This window comes from Pogona vitticeps, chromosome 1 (genome assembly GCF_051106095.1).
Source record: "Pogona vitticeps strain Pit_001003342236 chromosome 1, PviZW2.1, whole genome shotgun sequence".
Classification (NCBI taxonomy): domain Eukaryota; kingdom Metazoa; phylum Chordata; class Lepidosauria; order Squamata; family Agamidae; genus Pogona; species Pogona vitticeps.
In genome coordinates this window covers 303,300,181-303,325,497 of record NC_135783.1, presented here as the reverse complement: position 1 = coordinate 303,325,497, position 25,317 = coordinate 303,300,181, and the positions used below count along the sequence as shown (strand labels likewise).

The following is a 25,317-nucleotide window of genomic DNA, read 5'->3' as shown; positions in this document are numbered from 1 at the left end:
AGACTATTTTGGGAATCAGTCTCTGTAGGCATCCTTCAGTCTCGAGAGACTATGGTAATGTGCTCTGTATGGAGGACTTGGAACAACGTCTAGTGTGGCTGAGAAGGCCAATTCGAGAGTGACAGTCCCTTCCACACTGAAGACAAATACAATCTGTCCCCTGTCCAGCTCCCTGATTTTGCTGGTTTTGGGTCTGCCTCTTTGCCTCAGCCTGCTGGGAATCAGTGGAAGGCTACGTAAAGGAGGGAAACGTCTTTTATGTGTTTTGCCTTTGTTAGGACACAAAAGTCATATTCCTAGCAATGGTGTTATAGTCACCTCAGTCTTTGGCATTTCCTCTTTTGGGGGATTGGAAAGTACATTTAACATTTCCAATATGGGAGTTCTTTTGTTTTGTTTTGTTTTCCTCATTGGCTGGCATATTGCTAGGATTTTGACAGACTTGGTCTCTGTCACTTGAAGTATCTATTGATTTCCCATCTACTCTATTTTCTTCCAGTTGCTTTCAGAAAAGCTTTCACTTTACTTTCTAGAATTACTGGGTGTTAGTGAAATGATTCTTCTCTGAAAGAGTTTTCCATGCTTACATTTTCTATATAGTCCTTCACTATATTAGTTTCACTTTTTTTTAAAGTTCTGAACAGAATAGATGTTATTTTGCTGGTCTTTCAGCATTCCTAATCTTAATTTAAATTTCCCATTGATTTCTTTTTTTTTTATTAGGCAAAAGTTACAAATGATTGCTGTTGCAGTCCAATAACAAGTTGCCCTTCTTTGATGAAAGAAGATTGAATGTCCCTCATCTCTACATGTGTTGAAATTTAAGTGTTAAGCAATCCTTCGTATGTTCATCCATGTCCCTTAAAACATTCACAGACATCCGTTTTCATATGCTTCATGCCATGGTTCATAAGCCACTTGACAATGTGTTGCAAAGGAATAGTAGTGTTCACTTCAGGAGCATAACTGTGTCACAAACACATTGTAGGCAGTGACCATAGCCCAGAAATCGGTGATATATTCAGCTACACTTACCAGTTATATTCAGTGTGTTGAATATAGATTGAGATATGTACTAAAAGTTGGAAGGGACTTCTGTTTCCTTGCTCAGTGGCAGCCCCCCCCCCCCCGTCTCCTTAAAAAGCTTCATAATTGTTAGCCAGTTCTGGATTGAATGAGCTGTGGTGTTGAGGAGAGAAGAAGAATCCCAGAAATTGTATGGCTGCGCTCAGGCAAGAGAAAGTACATCCACGCTATCATCTTCTTTTTTAAAAAAACACTCATTGGAAAGGCTTGAGTTGTATAGTTGACATAATGAAGGTGTCTTTTGTTTAGAGCTGAACAACTCTGTGTCAGGTTCCGTGGCTAAATACCTTTGCTTTGGCAATTGTATATGCTGACCTTGCCAGCATGGAAACACCACTTAAATCCATACAAATCTGGTTATAGTGACAATACATTGATACTTCTGTCTTGCCTCCATATGGTTAGTTTAAGTTTATAAATCTCTTCTGTCCCAGTGGGTCAGAAGAGGAAGTAGAAGTCTCATTTGGTGTTGTCAGATGATGATTTAAGTGAGCAGGACTGAGAAAAAGATTAGTATTTTCCCCCCTGAAGTGCAGTGCCTACAAATCTGATTCTGGCAGCTAGGAATCTTAAAATACATTCTTAGCTAACTTGCTGTTGCATTGTGTTTTATCGCATATGTTGTATTCCTACCCCACTATTACCCCAGTGTCCTATTTGGGGTACGTCATGAGAAGGCAAGATTACAGTGGTGCCTCGCATGACAACGTGAAAATCATTGCTTTGCGATGATTGCTTCTCGAAGCAGGGAACCGATCATCGCAAAGCGAAATTCCCCCATAGGGAACGTCATTTTGCAGTCGCAAAAACATCAACGTCATGCGATTACGGAGCGCTCGTAAAGCGAGGCACCAGTGTATCTGGAAAACACAGTAACACTTGGAAAGGTGGAAGGCGGGGAAAAAAGAAGGTCAAATGCGAGATCGATTGACTCCCTAAAGGAAACCACAGGGTTGTGTTTACAAGTGTTAAGCAGAGCTGTCGAGGACAGGACATGTTGGAAGTTCGCCATTAGTCAACAGTGACTTGATAGCATATAACAAGAACAAAAAAAAATTAAACCCAATTATGTTCATAGGGTAGGGTACAGGATTTCCCTTTGGCTAGTGGAAGAGTTTCAGGTTCATCATTAGCTCCCCCTCCTCCATCCATGTTGAGTAGAAACAGATTCCAGAATCATGTATAACTTACTATGTGGTTTGCATTTGTTTGTTCTTAGAACAAGTTAGTTAGTAGTCCAGTTGAGGACAGGAAATTCTGGAGATTGCTCATTCATAGGGTCACCATAATTTGGAGGTGACTTGATGGCACATAACAGCAGCACCCCAGTGAACTTGAGGTGGCATACAGTCTCTGTTGTTGTTTTCTTCATTTCATTGCACTGGTCTCCAATGTTGTTATGGTAAATGTAATATTTTTAAATGCCCCATTTTGCTCCCATTAGTCCCTTCAGAAAGATATGTGCTACTCCTGTTAGTTCCTGTACAAAGTTCTCCACCCCAGTTTCTTCCGCTTTTCTCAGCTAAAGCTATTCTTGGTTAAATTCTACTTCCTTTCTAGGAAAACACCTGCAGATTTTTACAGCACGGCTGCTGATTTCACACTCCTGTAGATTTCTAGAATGACAGGGACCTCAGTTCTAAATCAGAATCTTCATTTTTTGTTGAATACTTCCAAAATAAAAATGCCTGCTCCTTGATTGTAGTTATAGAAACATTAATTCAAAACTGAATGGGCCCCTTTTTAAAGCCTTAAGAGCGCATGTTATGAATTTCTTAACTGCAGAGGGAAATTTTTTTACTATTTTCAGAAAAAAAATCATTGCTTTGTTTTAAATAGTTCTCCTGATTCTCTGATTGCAGTCACATCCCACACAGAGCCCAAGGACTCTTGTTTTGTTTAATATAGAGTAGTCACAACCTCCCTGTCCTGTCCTACCCTGCCCCTTGGGGAAGGGGAATATCAATCAGAAACAAGAGGTGCTGATAGTGGGCAAATTATGTTCTTGATAACAGCACTTTTTTTTCTTTTTACTTCTTGCTTCCTGGAAATTTTGTATCTCGGTTCCCAGAAACCTCATCCAGCAAAACCCCAATGGTCAAGGGGTTTGGAAGTTGGAATCTAAAGCATCAAGGAAGCAAAAGGTTGAGAATTACATTAGTGACTCTGAAGTAAGGCACATGGCGATTTTCCTTATACCGAGTCAGACAGCTGGTCTGTCTACCTTAGGAGTGTCTACATTGACTGGCAGATGGTCTCCCAGGGTTTTAGGCAAGCCTTTTTTTTTCAAGGAGGTGCCAAATAGTGAGCCTGTGACTTTTTGCATGCAAACCATGTCTTTACCACCAAGCAGTGGCCCTTCCCAGAGAGAGAGCTAAGAAATCAGTTTGTGACTCAGCGTAAAATGAGGTAATAGGTATTCCAGATGGATTGTCTGAGAGTGACGTCCTGTGGCCTGTCACTGTTAAAAGTACATGAACTGCTGTGCTGTATGATAATGAATAGTAATTGTTTATCTCCTTGGTTGGTTGTTTATAGAGATAAGTAGCCCTTTATAAATGGGCCATGTGTCCAGTTTAAGGAGATGGTTAGTATTAAGTACAGAATTCATTTTAAAGTAGATTTTTTATAGAAACTTGTATCTCAAGATTTAATTTTTGCATTCTTTTTGTTGTCGTTATATTTGGAATTATCAGTTTTATCCACTTAGTGTTTATATGCAGTTGGATTCCTCTGTTGTCCCTGTCTCTTTCTCAGATCCATACAAGGAAAGGGAACTGCGCAGTAGTATAGTCTATACTGTAATTTCCCATGAATGAAGCCTGAAATTCAAAAGGCAGCAGCAGCTCCAGCCCAGAACATGTTATCTTTTTAGATAGCAGCTCCCAGAATCACTCACCTGGACATGCTGGCTAGGGGAATTCAGGCAGTTGTGGTCCCCAAAAAAAGTTTTAAACATTCCAGGGCGTGCCAAGATCACCACCAGTTGGAATGGACCTGCTCTGTCTGAATAAGGGAGCCAAAAGTAGATCTGGGTCTACTGGTAAATCTCTGAGTGATTCATAGTAGTTTGACCTATGACTGATGCCAACTGTTTAGCAATAAAATAATACCGTAACAATCATGTGCTGTCAAGTCAATTCTGACCTATGGTGACCCTTTTTCCAGGGTTTTCCAGGTACAGAGTACTCAGAAGTGGTTTGCTATTCCCGTCTTCTGGGGACTGCTCAGCTTGCCCAAGGCCACATAGGCTCGCTCTACTGGCAGGAGACCCAGTGGGGAATCTAATAACCCAACCTCTGGCTCTGCAGCCAGATACCTAAACCACTGAGCTACACAACCATAACATGACTCTTCCTACACCTTCCATTTATACTGTTGAAGTGAATAATGTTAACATAACCAGGAGCAGATTAACAGCTCAGAACAAATTCCTTGACTCTGGACTCTTTATTCCCAAAGCTGTACTCAGTCAAACTTTAAAGCATGTAGAGCCCCCACATGTTGAGGTGAGCATGTCAGCCCTTTCCCCATCTGACTTGAAACTGTGATTTGTGGAAAGGCTACCTGGATCCAGCAAACTCCCCTTCTGCAAACAGTCATGCATCTGTGATTAAGTGCCAGTGAAGGGAATGTGACCGGCAAGGTTCCATCAGTGTTTGAGAATCAAACCTACTTTAAAGTATGACAGTGTTGCTTTTAAGTGGATTATATTTTCCACCAGTCACTAATACTGGAGCTTGGGGTTCCAGTAGAAACAAGACAGATCTCACAGACCTGAAGGCTACCTATCCATGAGATGGCCCACTGGGCTGACGTGTACAAGGTAGCTTCATAGGCAGTCTGTTCCAAGAACCACTTCTTTGTATCTGCATAGTGGGCTCCAGCTGTATGTGTTGCAGTTTTCTTGCTTATAGTGTGTAAAATGTTGATCTGTACTATTAAAAACATTTCCCACGCTTGCTGTTTGAGGAAATTCCACACCAGCATGTCTCCTCTAAGAGCTGCAGGGCTATAACATTCTATCTGTGTAATAACTGTTATTTACACAATTAGTCAATAAAAAGGCATAATTTTCTCAACCTGAGATGGCAGTTGCCTCTGTGGACATCATTTTCTGACTGCGCGCAGGCATGCTGTGAAAACAGTTTTAGGATTCTCACAAAGGAGTAACTAATCCAATTAAACTGCTGACAGGATTTTAGGTGGACGGATGAAATATTTAAACCAGGGGAGTGAGATAAGATGAACATTATGATTTCTACTCGTCTTGGGAAGGTGTTGCAATGCAAAAATAAAAGCATATGAACATAGATTGTATTTGTGTTAATAAAAATGTTCGTTATCACAGTATAATGTTCATTGTCCTTCCAACCATTAGAACAATGCTGGGATGGGGAACTTTCATCCTGCCTGGTTCCTTTCCTGGCCCAAGAGCCTGTTCTGCAGGGCCCAGTCCTTTTCCCTCCAGTACTATGCTTATCCTACTATGCTAAAATAAGAGCTGGGGTTTCCCTGGTCAGCCCTGAAAGAACATGACCAGCACATTTATTAGTGGCCTGTGGTCTGAGAAGGAAGACTTCATCCTGTCAGTGTTCGTGCTGTGGATTGCTTGGGAGCAAGGAAGATTTGAGTCATTATTTGAATTGTGATTTAAACTGAATTTTTAAAATTGATCTTTATCCACCCAGCTGGGGAGCACACTGCAGAGAAGCACTGTTTTACTACTACTACTACTACTACTACTACTACTACTACTACACTTTATTGTCATTGTATCTCTGTACAACGAAATTAAATACCATCTCCAGTGCACATAATACTACTGTATAACACACAAGAACATAGTATCCATAACATGAAAACATAGCATATTACACATGAAACACATCCCTCTCAATCACATGCACATCCTTCACATTCAAAAGAAAGGACACACACTTTAACTTGGAATACCTAGCTTTTTTAAACAGGACCCTTTGCCTTGTCTCCTGTGCTGTGGCCTCCTGGATCCTTCACAAATAGGAATTCGGTTGGGTCAAAGAAGGTTCTCCATCTTTCTTTAAGGAAATTGGAAGTCAATAGTGTCATCCGGCCTGCAGCACACACTGTTTTTCAAAAGAGAGCACATTTTGATCGATCAAACTGAAACTGTTCGTTTGCCATCATTTACTCAGCAGAGTCCCCCCTTCATTGTGAATGAGCAGGATGTGAGACAGACTATGAAAGTGGTTAACTCCAGAAAAGCAGCTGGACCCGACTTAATTCCTGGTCGGGTGGTAAAAGACTGTGCTGATCAGCTAGCCGGGATATGGACTGTAATTTTTAATAGATCCCTGACACTATGCGCAGTTCCCGTCTGTCTCAAGGCTTCCATCATCGTTCCACTGCCTAAAAAGTTGCCTACAAACAGTCCGAATGACTACAGGCCGGTGGCACTAACTTCAATCTTAATGAAGTGCTTTGAGCAGTTAGTTCGGAAATATATTATCTCCTGCCTTCCTCATCCCTTTGATGGGCTTCAGTTTGCTTATAAAGAAAATAGATCAACCGAGGATGCGATCAATACTGTGCTTTATATGGCTTTATCCCACTTGGAAACACAAGGGAATTATGTAAGAATGCTGTTCGCGGACTTTAGCTCTGCTTTTAACACCATTATACCCCACAGATTAATAGACAAACTTAAAGATCTTGATTTTCCAGATTCTATCTGTGGATTTTGGATTTTTTAACAAATCGTCCACAAAGGGTTAAACTGAATGACTACATCTCTACTGACAAGATACTCAGCACTGGCACTCCACAAGGCTGTGTCCTTAGTCCACTACTGTTCTCCATTTATTCATCAGATTGCACCAATAACCATCCCAGTAATAGGATTATCAAATTTGCAGACGATACTACACTAGTAGGACTTATCTCTGGGGATGATGAGTCTGCGTATCGGGACGAGGTATTACAGCTATCCCGCTGGTGCAAAAAAAACAATCTTTTATTTAACATCCAAAAAACCAAGGAATTCATAGTGGACTATAGGAAAAAAAGAGCAGACATTCAGCCACTGTATATAGATGGAGTTTGTGTGGAACAGGTGGTTGAATGTAAGTTTCTTGGGACTATCATAACAAATGACCTGACTTGGAGTGCAAACACCGCTGCGTTAATCAGGAAGGCACAACAACGGTTGTATTTTCTAAGGATTCTTAGAAAGCAACAATTGACTGAGAGTTTGTTAATCACCTTCTATCGGAGTTCGATTGAGAGCATATTATCCTACTGTCTCTGTGTATGGTTCACGAGCTGCACAGTGGCAGAGAAAAAGGCAATTCAAAGGGTGATTAAGACGGCCCAAAACATCGTTGGCTGTTCACTCCCCTCTTTGGAAGAATTGTATAAGAACAGATGTAAGAGGAAGATATCTAACATACTGAAAGACTCCTCTCATCCGGGATATCAGCTCTTTAAACTATTACCATCAGGAAGGAGATTCAGGGTATTGAAAGCAAGGACAAGCAGATTCAAGAACAGTTTTTACCCAAGTGCAGTATTGAGTTTAAATGTGGGGCCATAGGTTTTTGGTGGATTTTAATTGCTGAGAGAAAACGGGGTATCTATATTTGGATGGTGAAAGTTGTGTATATTTTAACTTTTTTTTGTAGTGTTGTCCAGTTTTACCTTGGGGAAGAGCACCTCATTTCGTTGCACCCACTTGTGAGCGCAATGACAAATAAATTTCTTATGTCTTATGTCTTATGTCTTACACATGATGATATGCTTTTTTCCAGGGATTTTATTGGTAATTAATATTTGGAACTGCTAAGAGATACTTTGAGTAATGCATGGAAAAGTTTTTAGCTGACGGTAGGCAAAGTGTGTCTCATGTCAGATTCTAGGGTCCCAGATATGTCTTCTCTGGTAGTCTGTGCCCTCATTTTTTTTTATGTGAGGTTAAACTGGTTTGGACTTGTGGGGGTGTTGATTTCAAAACTGGGAGTCACGTAGAATAACTTGGAAATATCCAGAAACGTCTCATTGTTCCTTGCATCCAATAGGCAGGATGAGGGTGCTTTTTTCATTTTTCAATTAAAATTCTCTGGTTAAAAACATTTCTGATGGGGTTGGGTGCTGTACAGCTGCAGCCCTCCAAGGACAAAGGTTAGGCAGATGTGGCCTCTGAACCTCAGGAAGTCGCGCACCCCTGGTTTAGGTAAATAAATGAGCACCTGCAAAGAAAAGATGCTGCAAGCTTCAAGTAGATGTTGGTAGGTGGCAGTCCTTGGCCTGTGTGTGCAGTCCTGGAGGTGCCTGCCAGTTGGTCCAGTGTCCTTGAAGCCACCATGCCCTTAGGTGTCTGCTTTGAATCTGAGTGTCCCTTCAGCAACTTCATAACAGACACAAAGCCTCCACATGAAAGAGGAAGACTAATGAAGTCACATGAGTAGTTGCTGAGGAACAGTTACTGGTTGCTTCTGTGCGAAGAGGGTGGGTATGAAAGCTTTTGCCTTGACAATTTCTAGGGTGCTGCAGGACAGGCACATTTTGAACAGTTTAGTGGCTGCAGAGAAAGGGCTTTCACCTGGGTGGTGCTATAGTTTTCTATTGATGTGTTTCTTTTAATTCATTTGTGTTTTAATATTGTTAAATTGTTGTGTTTTTATTGATTTATTTATACTGTATCTTTTTTTTTAAACCATATTCCGAGCTGGCTTGAGTTCTGTTTTTGAGGGCAAAGTGAGATGGAAATCAAATAATAGGATGTGTCTTTTGCAGTAGCGAATGAATGTTGTTTCTCTCTGGTAATGGTTTTTCTGAGTTGTATGCCAAGCACCTCCTTAATAACAGCTATTCTTTCCTCACTTTTAGTGCCTTGAGGGTTCCTAGTATGGAACAAGCTTCAGTGGTGATCCCATTCTTTGATCATCAAGAGATTGGCAGTTTCTCAGATGGAAGAGGCAAGTGTGAGGGTTTTAGCCGAGACACTCGTGTTGAACAACCATAACTAGGTTTTATTGGAACATGCAGTAACAAATCTGTATGCTCATATTCAACACCTGCATTTTCTCTTGTCACCAACGGGTCCAGCTAAGGCATCCAAACATCTTTAACAAAGGGGTTACAGTTCAAGTCATACTAAGGTCCCTTTAAAAACGGATTACTGCTTTCCATCTCACCAGTCTCTATCTCAGTGTTTAATAATGGAGTGGTCTCTTCATCTCGCCCCTCCGACCCGTAAGGGTCTTCCTCTCCTCGAATAGGGGTCCACGGTCCATCAGGTACCCCCTCCTCTGGGCTTCTTCTAGACGCCATATCCGGCGCTCTCTCTCCTTCCTGTCTGCCACTTCTTTTTCCTCCCTGAGCCACCTGCGCCACTTGGCTGGAAGGGATTAATCGCGTTTCCAATGAGTCTTGCAGATATTTTATTTTTTGTGTGATTTTTTTTCTTCAGTCAGAACGGATTAATTACATTTCAATGCATTCCTATGGGAAATGGTGCTTCCACTTACGACCATTTCGAGTTACATCCATCTTCTGTAATGAATTATGGTTGTAAGACAAGGCACCACTGTAGTATAAATTAATCAGCAGTATTGATTATTTTTGTTCCATAATGAAAGGAGAAAGTGTCCTGAATCTCTCTGTCTTTTAAAATGTGATTACTTAAGTTCAGCCTTCCCCAGCCTGAGTTCCCAAGATGTGTTGAACTGTGCCAATCTATATTGGCTTAGCTCACATTTGGGAATAAGATAGATGCCCTCTATCTGCTGGCTTGATAGCTCTGTAACTTGAATGGACAGTTTGTCTGCATAGTCCCAGGGCATTCTCAGAAGAAGAGAATGATAAGCCATTTCTCAGTATACAGAGAACACCCTGATAAGGTTTGAGACATTATTATATTATATTGCACTTATTTCTCAGCATTGCTGGTGCATGGGGACGGACCAAAGGATCAGTCCTAAAAATTAGGAGTCAGGTCCTAAAAATTTGCAGGTGAGATGATACATTTGCAGAATCGCAAATTTTTAATTTCAAAAGGCAGATTAGCAGCTATTGTCAATTGTTTTGAATTGGTAACCAAAATTTTTATAATGATTGTAGTTTCCCTATTTTTTTTATTTCTTGCTTGAAAAGGACCCAAGGCGGCTTATGACAATAAAAGACAATGTTTAAAGTTGAAAACAATGAGTTAACACTGATTAACATCATTAAAAGACAATATTTAAAACTACGAACAGTGAATAAGGAGGCATCTTACATCATTAACAGGTGATATTAAGGCAAAGATCAATAAATATACAAAAAAATTTAAAATGTCACTCTGAGAAATAGAAAACATAAGTAGTACTAAAAATCTCGTCAGTGCATAACAGTCTATCCAAAAATCACACAAAGGTAGCTGGTTACTGAGGGAAGGCTTGTCTTAAGAGAAAGGTCTTCGCCTGCTTGCAGGACAGCAAAGATGGGGCCAGCCTGGCCGCCTGTGGGAGGGAGTTCCAGATTCTGGGAGCAGCAACAGAGAAAGCTGTCTCTCGTGTTCCCATCAGACACACCTATCAGTGTGGTTATACGTCCACATACAATTGGTTCATGATAGCTTAAAGCATCCAGTTTCTTTGAATTTCTGGCCGCCCCGAGTAGACATGGTCTAGAGGGGCGGGGTAAAAATCAAATAAATAAATAAATAAATAAATAAATATATCATTTACACCTTACTTCATAATTACCGTTTCCCTGAAAATAAGACCTGATCTGAAAATAAGCCCTAGTATGATTTTTCAGGAGGGTCATAATATAAGCACTACCCCAAAAATAAGCCCTAGTTAAATGAAACCCCGCCCTCCACCATTGTGCGGCAACCAGAGGATGACATGACTGTATTTGAATAAATGTAGGTTGATGTACATGAAAAAATAAAAAAATCCCCTGAAAATAAGCGGTACTGCGTTTTCTGGAGCAAAAATTAATATAAGACCCTGCCTTATTTTCGGGGAAACACAGTATTTTCTGTGCAAGGTTGCTATGGAACACTTTCCTTGCTTTCTGTAAAAAATTCTTTATTTCCTCTGGTGCATTGCCAGATATTTCAGCAATTTCTGCCATATTGACTTTAGGATGACTTTTATTATCATTTAAACGACTACTGCATTCCACTGGGAAATCTTCTTGGCCAAATAAACATTTTCTGACCTCCCTCTTTATGCATTCCGTTTCTAATGGTGTGACATAGCTGTTTTTCCATGTGACGTGCTTATCGTCTTCAATGTTCTGTTTGGACAGTGTGTTCATGGTGCACATCTGTATAAGTTGCATGTAGTTTTTGACTCTTATCGTGGTCTTTCTAGGTCTTGGCAGTCATTTTCATTCATAGTACAGGTGCACAGTCTCCTCATTATCTTCTTTAATCCATCTCCTGTGCCCATTGCCAGAGTGGCTTTCTTTGGAATGCCTGGCGCTAAAGACAAACTTTGGTCCAACATCTAGTCTGGGGAGCAGGGAAGTGCAGTGAGGCTGCTCATCTCAGCTTGCCTGCCGACACAGGCTTTCATCAATAGTATTATTGTGACCTGCTCAATTTCAACAGGGAGAATATAGTTGACTTTTTGTCCATAGTCCATTCCTGAACCACGAATGCAGCCATTGTTGACCTAGGCAACAACCAAGCCAGTATGAAAGCTCATTTGAAACTTAACACTCATACTAAAATCTATTGCATAATTAGGTTGCTGTTTTTTAGCTACAGCTAGATAATGTGATTGGTCACCCCTAACTTGAAGACAAGCACTATTTGTTGAAGCTGATCTGGATCAAATAGTGGCAGTAGTTTTCTGTCAGGGTTTTCCTTCCCTTTGCCTTTGGGGACCCTTCTCCTACCCGCAATGTAACGATGGCAGCACTTATCTAATGGAAGAGCTTCTTTGCCAAACCAGAAAGCCATCATTGGAACTAATCAGTTTTTAATGGGTACAGTCCCACCATAGAATATACAGTGGTGCCTTGACTTACGACCATAATCCATTCCAGAAGATGGACGTAACTCGAAATGGTTGTAAGTTGAAGCACCATTTCCCACTGAAATGCATTGGAACGCAATTAATTCATTCCAGAAGAAGAAGAAAAAACCCAAAAATAAAAATAAAATACTGCAAGTGCCATAGGAACCCGCTGGGGCTGCAAAAAAACAAAACAAAACAAAACAAAAAACAAAACCCAAACCAACCAAACATAAACCCAGGGAGCAAGCCCCCAAGGCGCTGGGGCTTTAAAAAAAACCCAAATAAACCATGAAGCAAGTCCCGAAGGCGATGGGGCTGCCAAAAAAATCACCAAAAAACAAAACAGCAACACAGCACAGAAACATAACCCCCTCAGTCCAAACCAACCGTGCAAAACCCGCCCAGAACAAGCAGTTTTTAAAAAGCAGAATGCAGCACCTTACCTTACCAGGCAGTCTGAAGCGTCCCTGCAAACACACACACTCTCACTCAGAAGCAGAAGCCAGGCAGTCCCAAGCCTCCTCTGATCACACACTCTCTAACTGCTGGGGCGAAAGAGCTACAAAGAAGCCGCCTCTTCACCACCAACAGTTAGCAGTTTGAATTTCCCACCTATTTCCCCTGCCTTTTTGTGTTTGTAACTGGAAGCTCTGGCCTCAAGTCAAAGCAAAATTTTGCAGCTGCAGCTGATCGTAACTCGAAATGGTCGTAAGTCTGGACGTTCATAAATTGAGGCACCACTGTATCCTCGTACCTTGTAGCACTACTGCCTTGATTCAGGAAAGCCCAAGGATTCGACCTGTTGTCACTGCTATATCTAGCCTATCTGCCACCTGCGGGACCACCTAGTAGCTGAGGCTTGCCGGGGGCAAGTACTTTTAGTTGTCTTCTTCTTCTTCTTCTTCTTCTTCTTCTTCTTCTTCTTCTTCTTCTTCTTCTTCTTCTTCTTATTATTATTATTATTATTATTATTATTATTATTATTATTATTATTATTATTATTATTATTATTATTATTATTATTATTATTAATCTACCTTTGACAATAAGAATATAATCCCAAATAACTTACTTTTTTGCAGAAAATGTTTCATTTCTTTTTTTTTAATTTATGTTTTGTGAGATTTGTTAGTAACAATGAATGGGTGCCAAATTGCCTCAACCTTAACTGAACAAAGTTGTGCAGATGATTCTATGGACAGTAAACATCAAACTGGAGGTGAACCAATGACCTCAATCAACTCTGTTGTTAATTAGAAGAGTTGACAAGAAAAGTGTGTTTAATGTGCAGCTCCTTGCATGTGCTACAGTTACTTTTTCAAGAACTTTCCATGTGTTTTTTTCCTTTTTTTCTTTTTTTTCCCCCTAAACTACAACATAAACATAAAATACATAAACCAAAATACAAATTGACTGCGTTCCCCAGCACCATAGTCAGGACCTCTTGCAGTAATCCTTTTCTTCCTCTATCTTTATTCTTCTTCCTTTATCATCCTCTTCTCCAAAACTGCATTGATTCTTGATTTGGAGCTTTCCCTTTTCCTCTTGTTAGCACATATTCAAGAAATCTGCCCCATATATCATAGAAATTATTCTTTTTCATCTCTCCTTTCTTAACCTTTAAGTTACAAGTTAACTTATCATTTATAGCAGTGTTCCATATTTCATTATACCATTCTTCCATTCAAAATTCAGACTTTGATTTCCAATTCCTAGCTATTATTAATCTGGCTGTTATTAATAAATTGATATAGTGTGTTTAATGTGCAGCTCATTGCATTTGCTACAGTTACTTTTTCAAGAACTATTTTTTAAAAAAATACAGTGCTAAGGCGGTACATGTTATAATCATTTAAAGCCAAGTATTTTAAAGTTCACATAAAGACTTGTATTTGTCTGAATATAATACTTAAATCACATGAAGTGTGATCCCCACAATCAGATATTTTATTTAGAACTGAGCTGTTATATCACTAAAAATTTGGCTAGTAAATATAAGTCAAATAAATATGCCGAATCAGATCGTGCTCTGTCAAAGCACTGGAAGGTTTTCCTAATAGGATTTCTCAGAACACCTTGCTTGGGACAGGCTGATTTAGGTTATGTTTGCTTCAGATTTTTCAGTTTGCATTTAGTCTTCATACTGATATACATTATATTTTTCTATTTCCTTGTAAAGAAGACATCTTCTTTGCCTTAGACAGATCAACATGATGGTTTTGTGAGACTTCTGTAAGGGAAGCATCTTTTAATAGACATGGTCTAGAGGGTCAGGGTATAAATTTAATAAATAAATAAATAAATAATATCAGAACAATAATTGTTAATGTCAGAGCTTAAGCTCTGTACAGCAGGGAGCCGCCAATTAGCCTTATTATGAATTATTTTATAATGGAAGAAATTTTTGTACTGCATCCGATCACCTAAACGAGCTTTTTTCCCCTCTATGACTTTTGTTGGCCGTCAGATGCCCTAAAGGAGGTCAAAAGCAGGGCAAGACAGTGCTGTCAATCCCTTGCTTGTCACATTATCACATATTGCTAGAAGAGTACAAACAAAATGTACGTTGCACTCCAGGTTGTTACTGTAAGTAGTGTGTTGTACTTACACTTACCTATCTTCATACACAAAAAAAGGCATCAAGCTTAGCCATTGTAGCCACTGTAGTATTCTGTGGTAATAAGCCTAAACTAATCCTATGCCGAGTGTGAAGTGTTTATCTTTGAGTCTTAAACCTAGTTTCCGAAAGTTTCACTATATGAAAAGCAGTGTAATCCAAAGTCAAAGCTCAAGTGGATTCAGAATGGCCAGAAGCCACAAACTGTCCTTGGGGTGGCACACCCAAGCCTCTTGCGCTGGCTGAACTCATATCTGCTAGATCTGCCAACACAACAGTAGTCCTGGCTGAAGTCAATTGACAGGAGAGCCAGCCAAAGGGTAGAAAAGGGGAGGAGCTACGCTGGACCACACCCACGCCTGTCTCTGCCAAGGATCGCAGCTACTCTGTTGGCACAAAGGAAGTCACAGTAGTTATAAGTAATTTCTAATATCCTATGGTTAGAAGGGGGTTGGGTTGATCACAACCTGAGCTGGCTTTATATCTGCGCATTCGGTCCTCAGCCATCTTCTCCAGTCAAGACAGCACACACAACATTCTTACATTTTAAGAAAGTAAGTAGTTCCTGTTTATCCATGTCACCCATGAGTTGAAAAGAAGTGTTCCTGTTTGTGTCCCTCCACTTAAGCTAAAATGCTCGGGTCGTTGCAGTCAGTTGTGCAACAGACTGGAGATTAATTTCTTCTAACTGGCTGTATAAACTGCCCTTTCTAACTTTCCTTTCTTCGTTAGCTGCTGGTCATGCTGACCATGCTGGAAGCTTGAATTTCACCCCTAATCTCTCTGCATACTGAGACTTACATAGAGGGAGGTTGGGATAGACTAGGACTTGCTCCTCTGACAGGTGCATGTTAGATTTGAGTTGGTTAAGCTTCTTTGTACAGAGGAACATTAGTGCACAACAGTGCCCACCTCAGAGCTTGAGACTATTCGGTTACTTTGTGAGTTGCAGTCCAGCCTCTCCTTCCTTGCAGTTTATACAGCATACCGGTGCAGATGAAGGTTTTCCACCTCAATGAGAATCAGGCTTAGGGAGGATCGCAGAACCCCCTCTGTGTGTTAAATGAGCATACAGAGAGGTCCTTGGGGGAATGCCTGGGCTAGCCCTACACTCCCAGAACTGTGTTACCACCCCTGAAGAGAAGTGTGCTGAATATTCCTGAGAAAGAGTTCTTTGTGCATACATCTCCTAGATGCAAGAAGGCTCCATGATAGGGCACCATCCTATCTGAAGTGTGGGAATTTTTCACACATGAACCTCAGCGCAGGGAGAATTTCTTCACAAATGTGCAGTGGGCATTCATTGGCAGGAATCAGTTTTTGCCTCCAAGAGAGAGTGAGGGCGGGTGTGGGCAGCCCCAAGAACGTCAGATTTCATTCACTGAACTCCCTAGAGAGGTTCCAGAGGTGAAAGCATTTCCCACCTGTTTTTCCGCAAGGCTTTCCTGTCCTCGGGAATGATCTGCTGTTTCCCTTACACTTTTAGCATTGCACGGAAGAGGTGGCGGCAGTTCAGGAGCCCTGAAGAGAGGTGAGCGCATCTCTAATGATCAGGTCATTAAACAGATCTTGTCATATTTATTAGCTGCCCTTGTTTTTACAGCTGTGGTTGTAAGGTCAGTGGCACCACTTGCTTGTTAATGCTCTTGTCTCAAAGGAGGGAACGCCGTTCCAGAGATGCCTTTACAGCTTGCAGAGTGGGAGGCAGAGGGCAGCAGTTTCCCACAGAAAAAAGCCGCAGCCCTGCTTTACTTTTCAGATCGAAATCAGCTGTGGCACTGATTCTTTTCATTTGACGGGATTTCTAAGACACTGCTGTGTGTTCAGATACCTGCTTTCATTACAGCTTCCATTTCAATGAGCTTTCTCACTTTCCAGAGGTTGCCTGAAGCTGTTCTGTTCACTTTTATAAAACGCTTGCTCATTTAGCTTTGTTTTCCCGTTTGCCGTTGTTCCCTTCATGCCGCATCTTGAGAAATGGGGTGGGTTTTTTGAACAGCTCCCCAAACCCACCAGTAATGGCTAGGGGATTCTGGGAACTGTAGTTCAAAAATAACTTCTGCTAGATCACCTTGTTGACTTGATCAGGTGCAAGTGTCTCTCCATATCAGTTCTCATTAATCTTCTTTGCAACTGTCAGTGCTGTGTTATTTGTGGTTTCCTATAGACTCAGACTGAATGTTGCTGAAAAATATGCCAACTGTACCCTGTTTCCCCAAAAATAAGACCTAACCTGAAAATAAGCCCTAATACAACAGCTCCCCAAATCCACCAGTCAGGATAAGCTGACATTACTGTATTTGAATAAATGTAGATTGTTGTACGTGAAAAAAATTCCCTGAAAATAAGCCCTACTGCGTTTTTTGGAGCAAAAATTAATATAAGACCCGGTCTTATTTTCAGGGAAACACGGTAACTTATTGAACAGGACTGTACTTTACATGAAAACCTTAGTTTTAGTAGTGAAACTATTTGTGACGAGAACCCTGACCAATCTGACTGTTGACAGGGAAACAAGGTGAATGGCCGGGTGGTGCCTGTAGCCAGCCTATCTCAGAGCCCGGAGGAGGATGAGAAGGAGAGTGTAACTGAAGAAAAAGTTGTTGTCGGGTTGTAGTAAATGAAGAAGAACTGAAGCTTAGATCTGTTCCCAAGCTGGTGTACCTATGTAATAAAAATATATCATTTTCATTCTTTAGTCACCAGGTCTGGTGTGGTTAATGGCTGGTATCAAACACGTTACTGGAAAGTTATTTTAAAAAGTGGTCACACCATGCTACTTTCATATTTTATTAGCAGTTATGCTATTTCTTCAAAGAGAGCCGCCTTTGGTTTTAATGTGGAACTCCTCAGCTTTTCTCCTGATTTCCTAAGAAACTGGATCTCTTTGCTTCCTCATGCGTGCCTGTGCAGTGTCAAGAGTTCACTCAGAACTGCCAGTCCTGCCCCATTGGCTTTATAGGAAAGAGAGGGGAATGGCAGCAATTGTGCCATTTGTGTGGCAGGTTCTAGCATCCTTTGGGATTTTGTGCATGAATGGCAAACAATGAAAGTATTATCTTGGGGAACTCTCATGAAGCTCATAGGGATCCCATGCTGTTCCCAGTTGGAGATGATTTCTTGCAATGTGTCCATGTGCAGGAAGGTGTCAAGAGTGTTCTGTTCAAACTTTGTAATACGGACGAAATAACTCCCTCCGGATTACAGGAAAAATGTCAGTGCCTGTCTTGGGATAGCAAAGGGCAACATCAGATGAATCCTAGAATCTTATCTCTGGATGACCTGCCTTAGTTTCCAAGCCTTGGTCAAATACTGATTGTGACCTTTCTTTCTACTTATTAATCATAATAAGGGACAAAACCTGTTGTTGGGAAGGACAGGTTTAAGGAAGGCAATTCATAATTTTTAATTCTTGAGATAGTAGGGAAGTTTGATATACTTGTCACCAGATGTTCACTTTTATTTTGAAGTACAGAAAATATGCTGTGAATTTTGTTAGGTGCTGAAGGTGGAGGGCACAACTACCGAAGCCATGATGCCATTCTTACTGGCTCTCTTATAGTAGCATTCTCCTACATGTGATCACGTAACCTTTATCTGATAATACTTGTATTTCATAGTTGTCAAATAGTACTTTACAGTCCTCCTCTCCTGAAGCAAAACTGGCAATCCTGCAGAGTGTATATCTGGACCGCCATGTTGTTTGCACATTATATCTTGTCTTTTTCAACCTTTTTTGTCACCTTATAGATAGCTGCAAATCCCTGGACCAGTTGAGCCTCACAATCCCAGTGGCAGGGCACCCTGTTTCACCTGCTCACCCACTCTCAGGATGTCCAGTACCCAGTGTGCCACCGGCTGCAGAACCTGTTCCTCACTTGCAGACGCCCAACTCGGAGCCCCAGACGATGGCCCGCGAATGCCCGCAGAGCTCAAAGCCCCCCAGTGGCTCTAAATCTGGCCTCCGCAATACCACAAGCTGTTTACATGTATCTGACAGTAAAACGACCGGGGCCCACTCTCATCCAAAGCAGCAGCGCATCAACCGGAGGAGGGCCACCAATGGCTGGATTCCCATTGGAGCAGCCTCTGAGAAGGCGGTCTATGTTGTGGTAAGTATCCTGCAACTTCTCAGTCAAAGAAAGCCAGACAAGTGTACTTTTAGTCAGGACGGTTTGTGCCAGAGTGTTTAGTTTTATGCCAGAAAGCCCCTCACAGAGAGAGAGAGAGAGAGAGAGAGAGAGAGAGAGAGAGAGAGAGAGAGATTCTCTCATTGGGGAAATTCTCTGCCTCATGAGTTGCTGGTCAGCCTTGGCTGTCAAAAACCTTGTTAGAAACCAGAGCAGAATGCCTTGTGGCAGCCCTGGAGCGAGGAGAGTGGTGCCAAGCAGTCTGCCATAGCTTGGCCTAGGCTCTAGTTGAGCTGTGCTGAAAACACAGGTCAGCCTGGAGAGACTCATTTATTTATCGGTTTATTGCATTTATACCCTGCCCATCTTAATCAATTGACTTCAAAGGCCTCTTTTCTTTCGGACAGATGTGTTGGGGAATGGGGAGTGTAGCATAAGGATTGGATATAAAAATTATCTGGAAAAAGGAGAGGTTCAGCAATAAAACTTTCGGAATGAGACTAAAACTGAAAGGGAAAACTTGACCATATATTGTGACAAAAAGTAAAACAATGTCAGAGGCGGCGGCAAAGCATGGCACAGACAGTGCTACTGCTTAAAATGTATGGTACTCTAGTTTTCTTAGCAAGGCAGCTGTTTAAGGGGAAAGAAAACCATCACCAGTATTGTGAGTTTTCTTGTGATTTCTATGATCTTCTACAACTAGTCTTCTTTGTGTTGAAAATACAGTCAGCTTAGGATACAGGGCAGATAATGTTGCCTTCTAAAGAATTTAACAATTACCATATTTTTTGCACCATAAGACGCACTTTTTTTCTCTCCAAAGGGGGGGGTAGAAAGTCCGTGCATCTTATGGTGCAAAGGTGGTGACTTCACCCCCCACTGGCCCCGTGGGGGGGAGCGTCGCAAGGGTCCGAGGGAGCCTTCCAGCACCCTTGCGACGCTCCCCCACCCCCCCACCCCCCACAGGGCCAGCACGGGCAAAATAGCGACCTTCCAGGACCTTTTGAGAGGCTTGAAAGCTTCTCAAAAGGTCCTGGAAGGTTGCTATTTTGCCCGCGCTGGCCCCGTGGGGGTGTGGGGGGGGAGTGTGGCAAGGGTCTGGAAGGCTCCCTTGGACCCTTCCCACGCTTCCCCCACCCCCCCCACGGGTCCAGGGGGGGCAAAATCGCCAGCTCCCAGGACCTTTTGAGAGGCTTGAAAGCTTCTCAAAAGGTCCTGGAAGGTCGCTATTTTGCCCGCGCTGGCCCCGTGGGGGTGTGTGTGGGGAGTGTGGCAAGGGTCTGGAAGGCTCCCTTGGACCCTTGCCACGCTTCCCCCACCCCCCCACGGGTCCAGGGGGGACAAAATCACCAGCTCCCAGGACCTTTTGAGAGGCTTGAAAGCTTCTCAAAAGGTCCTGGAAGGTTGCTATTTTGCCCGCGCTGGCCCCGTGGGGGTGTGTGGGGGGAGTGTGGCAAGGGTCTGGAAGGCTCCCTTGGACCCTTGCCACGCTTCCCCCACCCCCCCATGGGTCCGGGGGGGGGCAAAATCGCCAGCTCCCAGGACCTTTTGAGAGGCTTGAAAGCCTCTCAAAAGGTCCTGGAAGGTCGCTATTTTGCCCGCGCTGGCCCCGTGGGGGTGTGTGGGGAGTGTGGCAAGGGTCTGGAAGGCTCCCTTGGACCCTTGCCACGCTTCCCCACACCCTCCCATGGGTCCAGGGGGGGCAAAATCGCCAGCTCCCAGGACCTTTTGAGAGGCTTGAAAGCTTCTCAAAAGGTCCTGGAAGGTCGCTATTTTGCCCACGCTGGCCCCGTGGGGGTGTGTGGGGGGAGTGTGGCAAGGGTCTGGAAGGCTCCCTTGGACCCTTCCCACGCTTCCCCCACCCCCCCACGGGTCCAGGGGGGACAAAATCGCCAGCTCCCAGGACCTTTTGAGAGGCTTGAAAGCTTCTCAAAAGGTCCTGGAAGGTTGCTATTTTGCCCGCACTGGCCCTGTGGGGGGGTGAGGGGAGTGTGGCAAGGGTCTGGAAGGCTCCCTTGGACCCTTGCCATGCTTCCCCCACCCCACCCCCACGGGTCCAGGGGGGGCAAAATCGCCACCTTCTGGGGCTCTTTTGAAGCTTCCCAAGCCTTAAAAGAGCCCCAGAAGGTGGCGATTTTGCCCCCTCTGACCCCGGGGGGGGCAGGGTGAGTCTCTAAAGGGTCCTGGAACACACTCTAGGACCCTTTGGAGGCTCACCCTGCCCCCCTAACCAGGCTGGAGGGGGCGAAATTGCCATTTTCTGGGGCTCTTCTGAAACTTCCCAATCCTTAAAAGAGCCCCAGAAGGTGGCAATTTTGGCCTCTCTGACCCCGGGGGGGGGGGGAGGGTGAGTCTCTAAAGGGTCCTGGAACACACTCTAGGACCCTTTGGAGGCTCACCCTGCCCCCCCACCAGGCTAGCGGGGGTGAAATTGCCCCCTTCTGGGGCTCTTCTGAAACTTCCCAAGCCTTAAAAGAGCCCCAGAAGGTGGCAATTTTGCCCCCTCTGGCCTTCAGGGGGGGCTGGGTGAGCCTCCAAATGGTCCTAGGTTGTGTTCCATAAGACAGACCTCTCCATAAGGCTCACCAATTTTTAGGAGAAGAAAACAGATTTTATCCTGTTTTCTTCTTCGAAAAATTTGATGCGTCTTATGGAGAGGTGCATCTTATGGAGCGAAAAATACGGTAGATACATTTCAGTCCCAGCTCAGATCTGCCACCTCGGGCAGCCTATTTCATTCTGCAGAGCAAATGGGTAAGCTTTTAAGAACAAGGGTATTCTATGAGACATCAGTGTGTTCCTGCTATCGGGGCACACATTCCCCCCTCTCTCTCCCTTTCCGCACGTGTTTGTGTGCGCTAAATTGCCTCCCTGCAGCTTATTTACAAATCAGGTTCCATTCATTCACAAAACTCTGGTGTGGGAGGAGTTCACTATGCCAGATTAGATCAAAAGGAGCTCTCCACAGATAGTGTGACAACACATAATTGCAATACAAATAGGATTAATGGGGATTAAATTGTCATAAGAAATGTGACGTAGGTGAGATTTTATCACAGTGGTTTACATAGATTTTGCAATGGAATGTACCTACTCTGATGTTTGCTTCCTTTGAAGGGTGCCTGAGGTTTAAACAAAACAGATCAGTTTTCTTTTGGCTATAGAGACAGGACTGCATCCAATTGTTACTTCCAGCTAGAGTATACCCATTAAGCCAAATGAAATTTAAGTGCATGTTGCCTTCACAAACTCCTATAATTCAGTCATCCATTTGGGACTAACCATTGGATATAGTCAGTAGATAAAGGTATAGTCGAAATGTTTGGACACAGTGTGTTTTCATGTTCTAGATATTGCCCAATGTTCATCTTTTGCAGTATCAGAAAATGGGTGGGTTGATAGGGGATGTTGGCAGAGTCTCAGAAACTTGAGCGGTACTACAGCAGACACAGATTCATTTGCCTGCTAGATCTACTCCACTCTAATTAGGATATATCAATCAGTATCTTCTTGTATAGGTTGTAGGAGGAATGATTTCACTGGCAGTGGCAGGTTGCTGCTAATTAAAGAGTACCTGATTTGAGTGCAGTTTGCAAATGACAAGGACAACCCAAAATTAAAGCCGGAACACTTTAATTAGTGTTGGCTGCCACTACCTTTAATGTCTCCCTTGCTTCCTTTGTGGGAACTGCACAAGAGGATTTTGGCCATTATGTTTAAGTTGGCTTCAAGATGTCATTACGTACTGCTGAACTATTTATTATGGGGAAAATGCAGCAATACAGGGTCCCAAGAAGTGCCTTTGTTATCACTGTATATCTATTGCCTTTAATTACATTATTGTGTTCTCTGAGAATATGTGGATCTGTGCTAGAACGATATAATAACGCATTGTCACTGAAATGCTTCTTAAAACAAATACATTTTCACTGTCTTCTCTAGTTTGTTACTGATTAGAATAAAAAAATTTCATTTGAACTCTTTTTTTAACTATTTGTCTTTTCTAAGTAGCTCTTCCTCAGTTTCCCTCCTTCTGGACAGTACCATTAGCTTCTGTACACTTTTCAGTTTGACTGATTCATGGCCGTTGTATTACAAATATTTTTAAAAAACAATTTTCAGTTAAACCATGGAGTGCAAAACACTGTATAAAAATAATGATGATATTGGAAATGTACAGAAGCATTTTCTACAGGTCATTTTTCTTCATAGGCTTTGTGAATCACATGTGTGGACGTTTTTGCACCTGTGTGAAAATCCTCAGAACTTTGTAGAGCTTAAAGAAAAAGTGGTTATAGAGCAGCCCTCCCCCAGGTTGCTCATGCTCCTGTGCCTAGAAGTTCCCTTTAGCTACTCCTGAGGAAACTTCAGAGCATCCTTTACAGAATATTTCATTTAATATATCCAAAATTCCTTACCTGTTTACCTTCTTGATCATCTGTATCCTCATCTTCATCTTCCCTTTCATCTTTTCTATGAGTTGCCCCTTAAAAAAGATTCTTATGTTAGTATTCTTTGTATTTGAGGCCTTCCTGCCTTTTATGGTCCTGGTGGGCTCACTTAAGAAATGCATCACATGTGCCAACAAAATTCCCCTCACCAACAGACATTCTAAATATTTACGCTGCCTTGCTGGGGTGCAGCAGATTCAAAATTGCCAGTCTTGTCATAGGTTCACAAAGGTTATGATTTAAAAAAAAAAACAGTCCTGCCTCAAATGCAAGGAAGAGTCATTGCAAATGGTAGAATACGTGTCCCAGCAAGTGACCCGTTCTGGTGGTGTCTGTATGTAAGAAACCATTCCAAACAAGTCACCATGAAAGGACTCTACAGTGGTGCCTCGTACAACGAGTGCCCCGTTTAACGATGAATTCGCATAGCGATGGCATTTTTGCCATCGCTTTTGCGATCGTATACCGATGTTGCCTATGGGGAAAAATCGCTTTGCGATGTTTTCCCCATAGGCACCATTTTCCCCCAGCTGAGCGGCGGGAGCCTCCGAAGGAGTGCTCCCGCAGCTCAGCTGGGGGAAAATGCCTGCGGTGGCCTCGGAAGGACCCTTCCGAAGGGTCCTTCCGAGGCCACCGCTGGGATTCCCCTTCCCCGCGGCCGGCTTCCCCGGCCATGGTCGGACTCTCAGGAGTCCGACCATGCATGGGGTAGCCTGCCGCGGGTCGGATCCAAGCCGCGGGGAGAGGGTGGGGGGATCCGGATGGATCCCACCACCCTCCCCCCGCGGCCTGAGCAGGGTGGGAGCCATGGCCGGACCCCCGCGGCCTGAGGAGGGTGGGATGCATGGCTGGACTCTTTGGCAGCCACCGCGGCTCGGATCCGAGCCGCGGCGGCTGCCGAAGAGTCTGGCCATGCCTCCCACCCCCCCACCTCCTGTGGCTTGAGAAGGGTGGGAGGCATGGCCGGACTCCTCGGCAGGCACCGCGGCTCGGATCCGATCCGAGCCGCGGTGCCTGCCAAGGAGTCCTGCTATGCCTCCCACCCACCACCCACCTCCTGCGGCTTGAGAAGGGTGGGAGGCATGGCCGGACTCCTCGGCAGGCACCGCGGCTCGGATCCGATCCGAGCCGCGGTGGCTGCCAAAGAGTCCGGCCATGCCTCCCACCCTCCCCCCGCGGCTTGGATCCGAGCCGCCCGGGGAGGGTGGTGGGATCCGGATGCCTTTCAGGCACCCCGGGCTTGGATCCCACCCTCCGCCGGTTACCCAAGCCATGGGTAACCGGCGGCGGGTGGGATCCAAGCCCGGGATGCCTGAAAGGCATCCGGATCACCCCACCCTCCCACCCTCCTCTCGCGGCTTGGATCCGAGCTGCTGCGGTTACCCCAGCCATGGCTGGACTTCTGATCTCCCCCCCCCACACACACCGGGCGGCTTCTCCCGCTGCTCCCGATGGTGGTGGGGGGAGATCGGATCGGCTTCTCCCTTTCTTCTCCACAGCCCGGCTCCTCCCAAAGGGCTGCCCCGACTGTGCTTGCAGCAGCCGAAGAGGTGCCCGGTGGAGGAGAAATGACAGATCGGCTCCTGCCTTCTCCTCCACCGGGCACCTCCTCCGCTGCTGCAAGCACAGTCGGGGCAGCCCTTTGGGAGAAGCCGGGCTGTGGAGAAGAAAGGCAGAAGCCGATCCGATCTCCCCCCCTCCACACCGGGCGGCTTCTCCCGCTGCTCCCGATGGTGGGGGGGGGGAGAGATTGGATCGGCTTCAGCCTTCTCTACAGCCCGGCTTCTCCCAAAGGGCTGCCCCGACTGTGCTTGCAGCAGCCGAAGAGGTGCCCGGTGGAGGAGAAATGACAGATCGGCTCCTGCCTTCTCCTCCACCGGGCACCTCTTCCGCTGCTGCAAGCACAGTCGGGGCAGCCCTTTGGGAGAAGCCAGGTGGTTGGGGACAAGGCAGGAGCCGATGCCGTCTTCCCCCCCTCCCCCGAGGCTTCTCCCAAAGGGCTGCACGCGATAGTGGGGGAGAAAACCGGATAATCC

At 44.0% G+C, this 25,317-nt stretch overlaps 1 protein-coding gene across 2 annotated transcripts in view; it reads left to right on the top strand.

The window, feature by feature from the left end:
- BAHD1 (bromo adjacent homology domain containing 1) overlaps positions 1-25,317 on the top strand; it is a 99,097-nt gene that overhangs the window by 58,999 nt on the left and 14,781 nt on the right. The window contains exons 3-4 of one of the 2 annotated variants that reach the window (XM_072986272.2): positions 16,184-16,228; positions 18,448-18,809. In XM_072986272.2, the coding sequence (XP_072842373.2) occupies positions 16,184-16,228; positions 18,448-18,809 (407 nt within the window). The remainder of the gene's footprint in view (positions 1-16,183; positions 16,229-18,447; positions 18,810-25,317) is intronic. The other variant, XM_072986273.2, reaches the window with a different exon arrangement.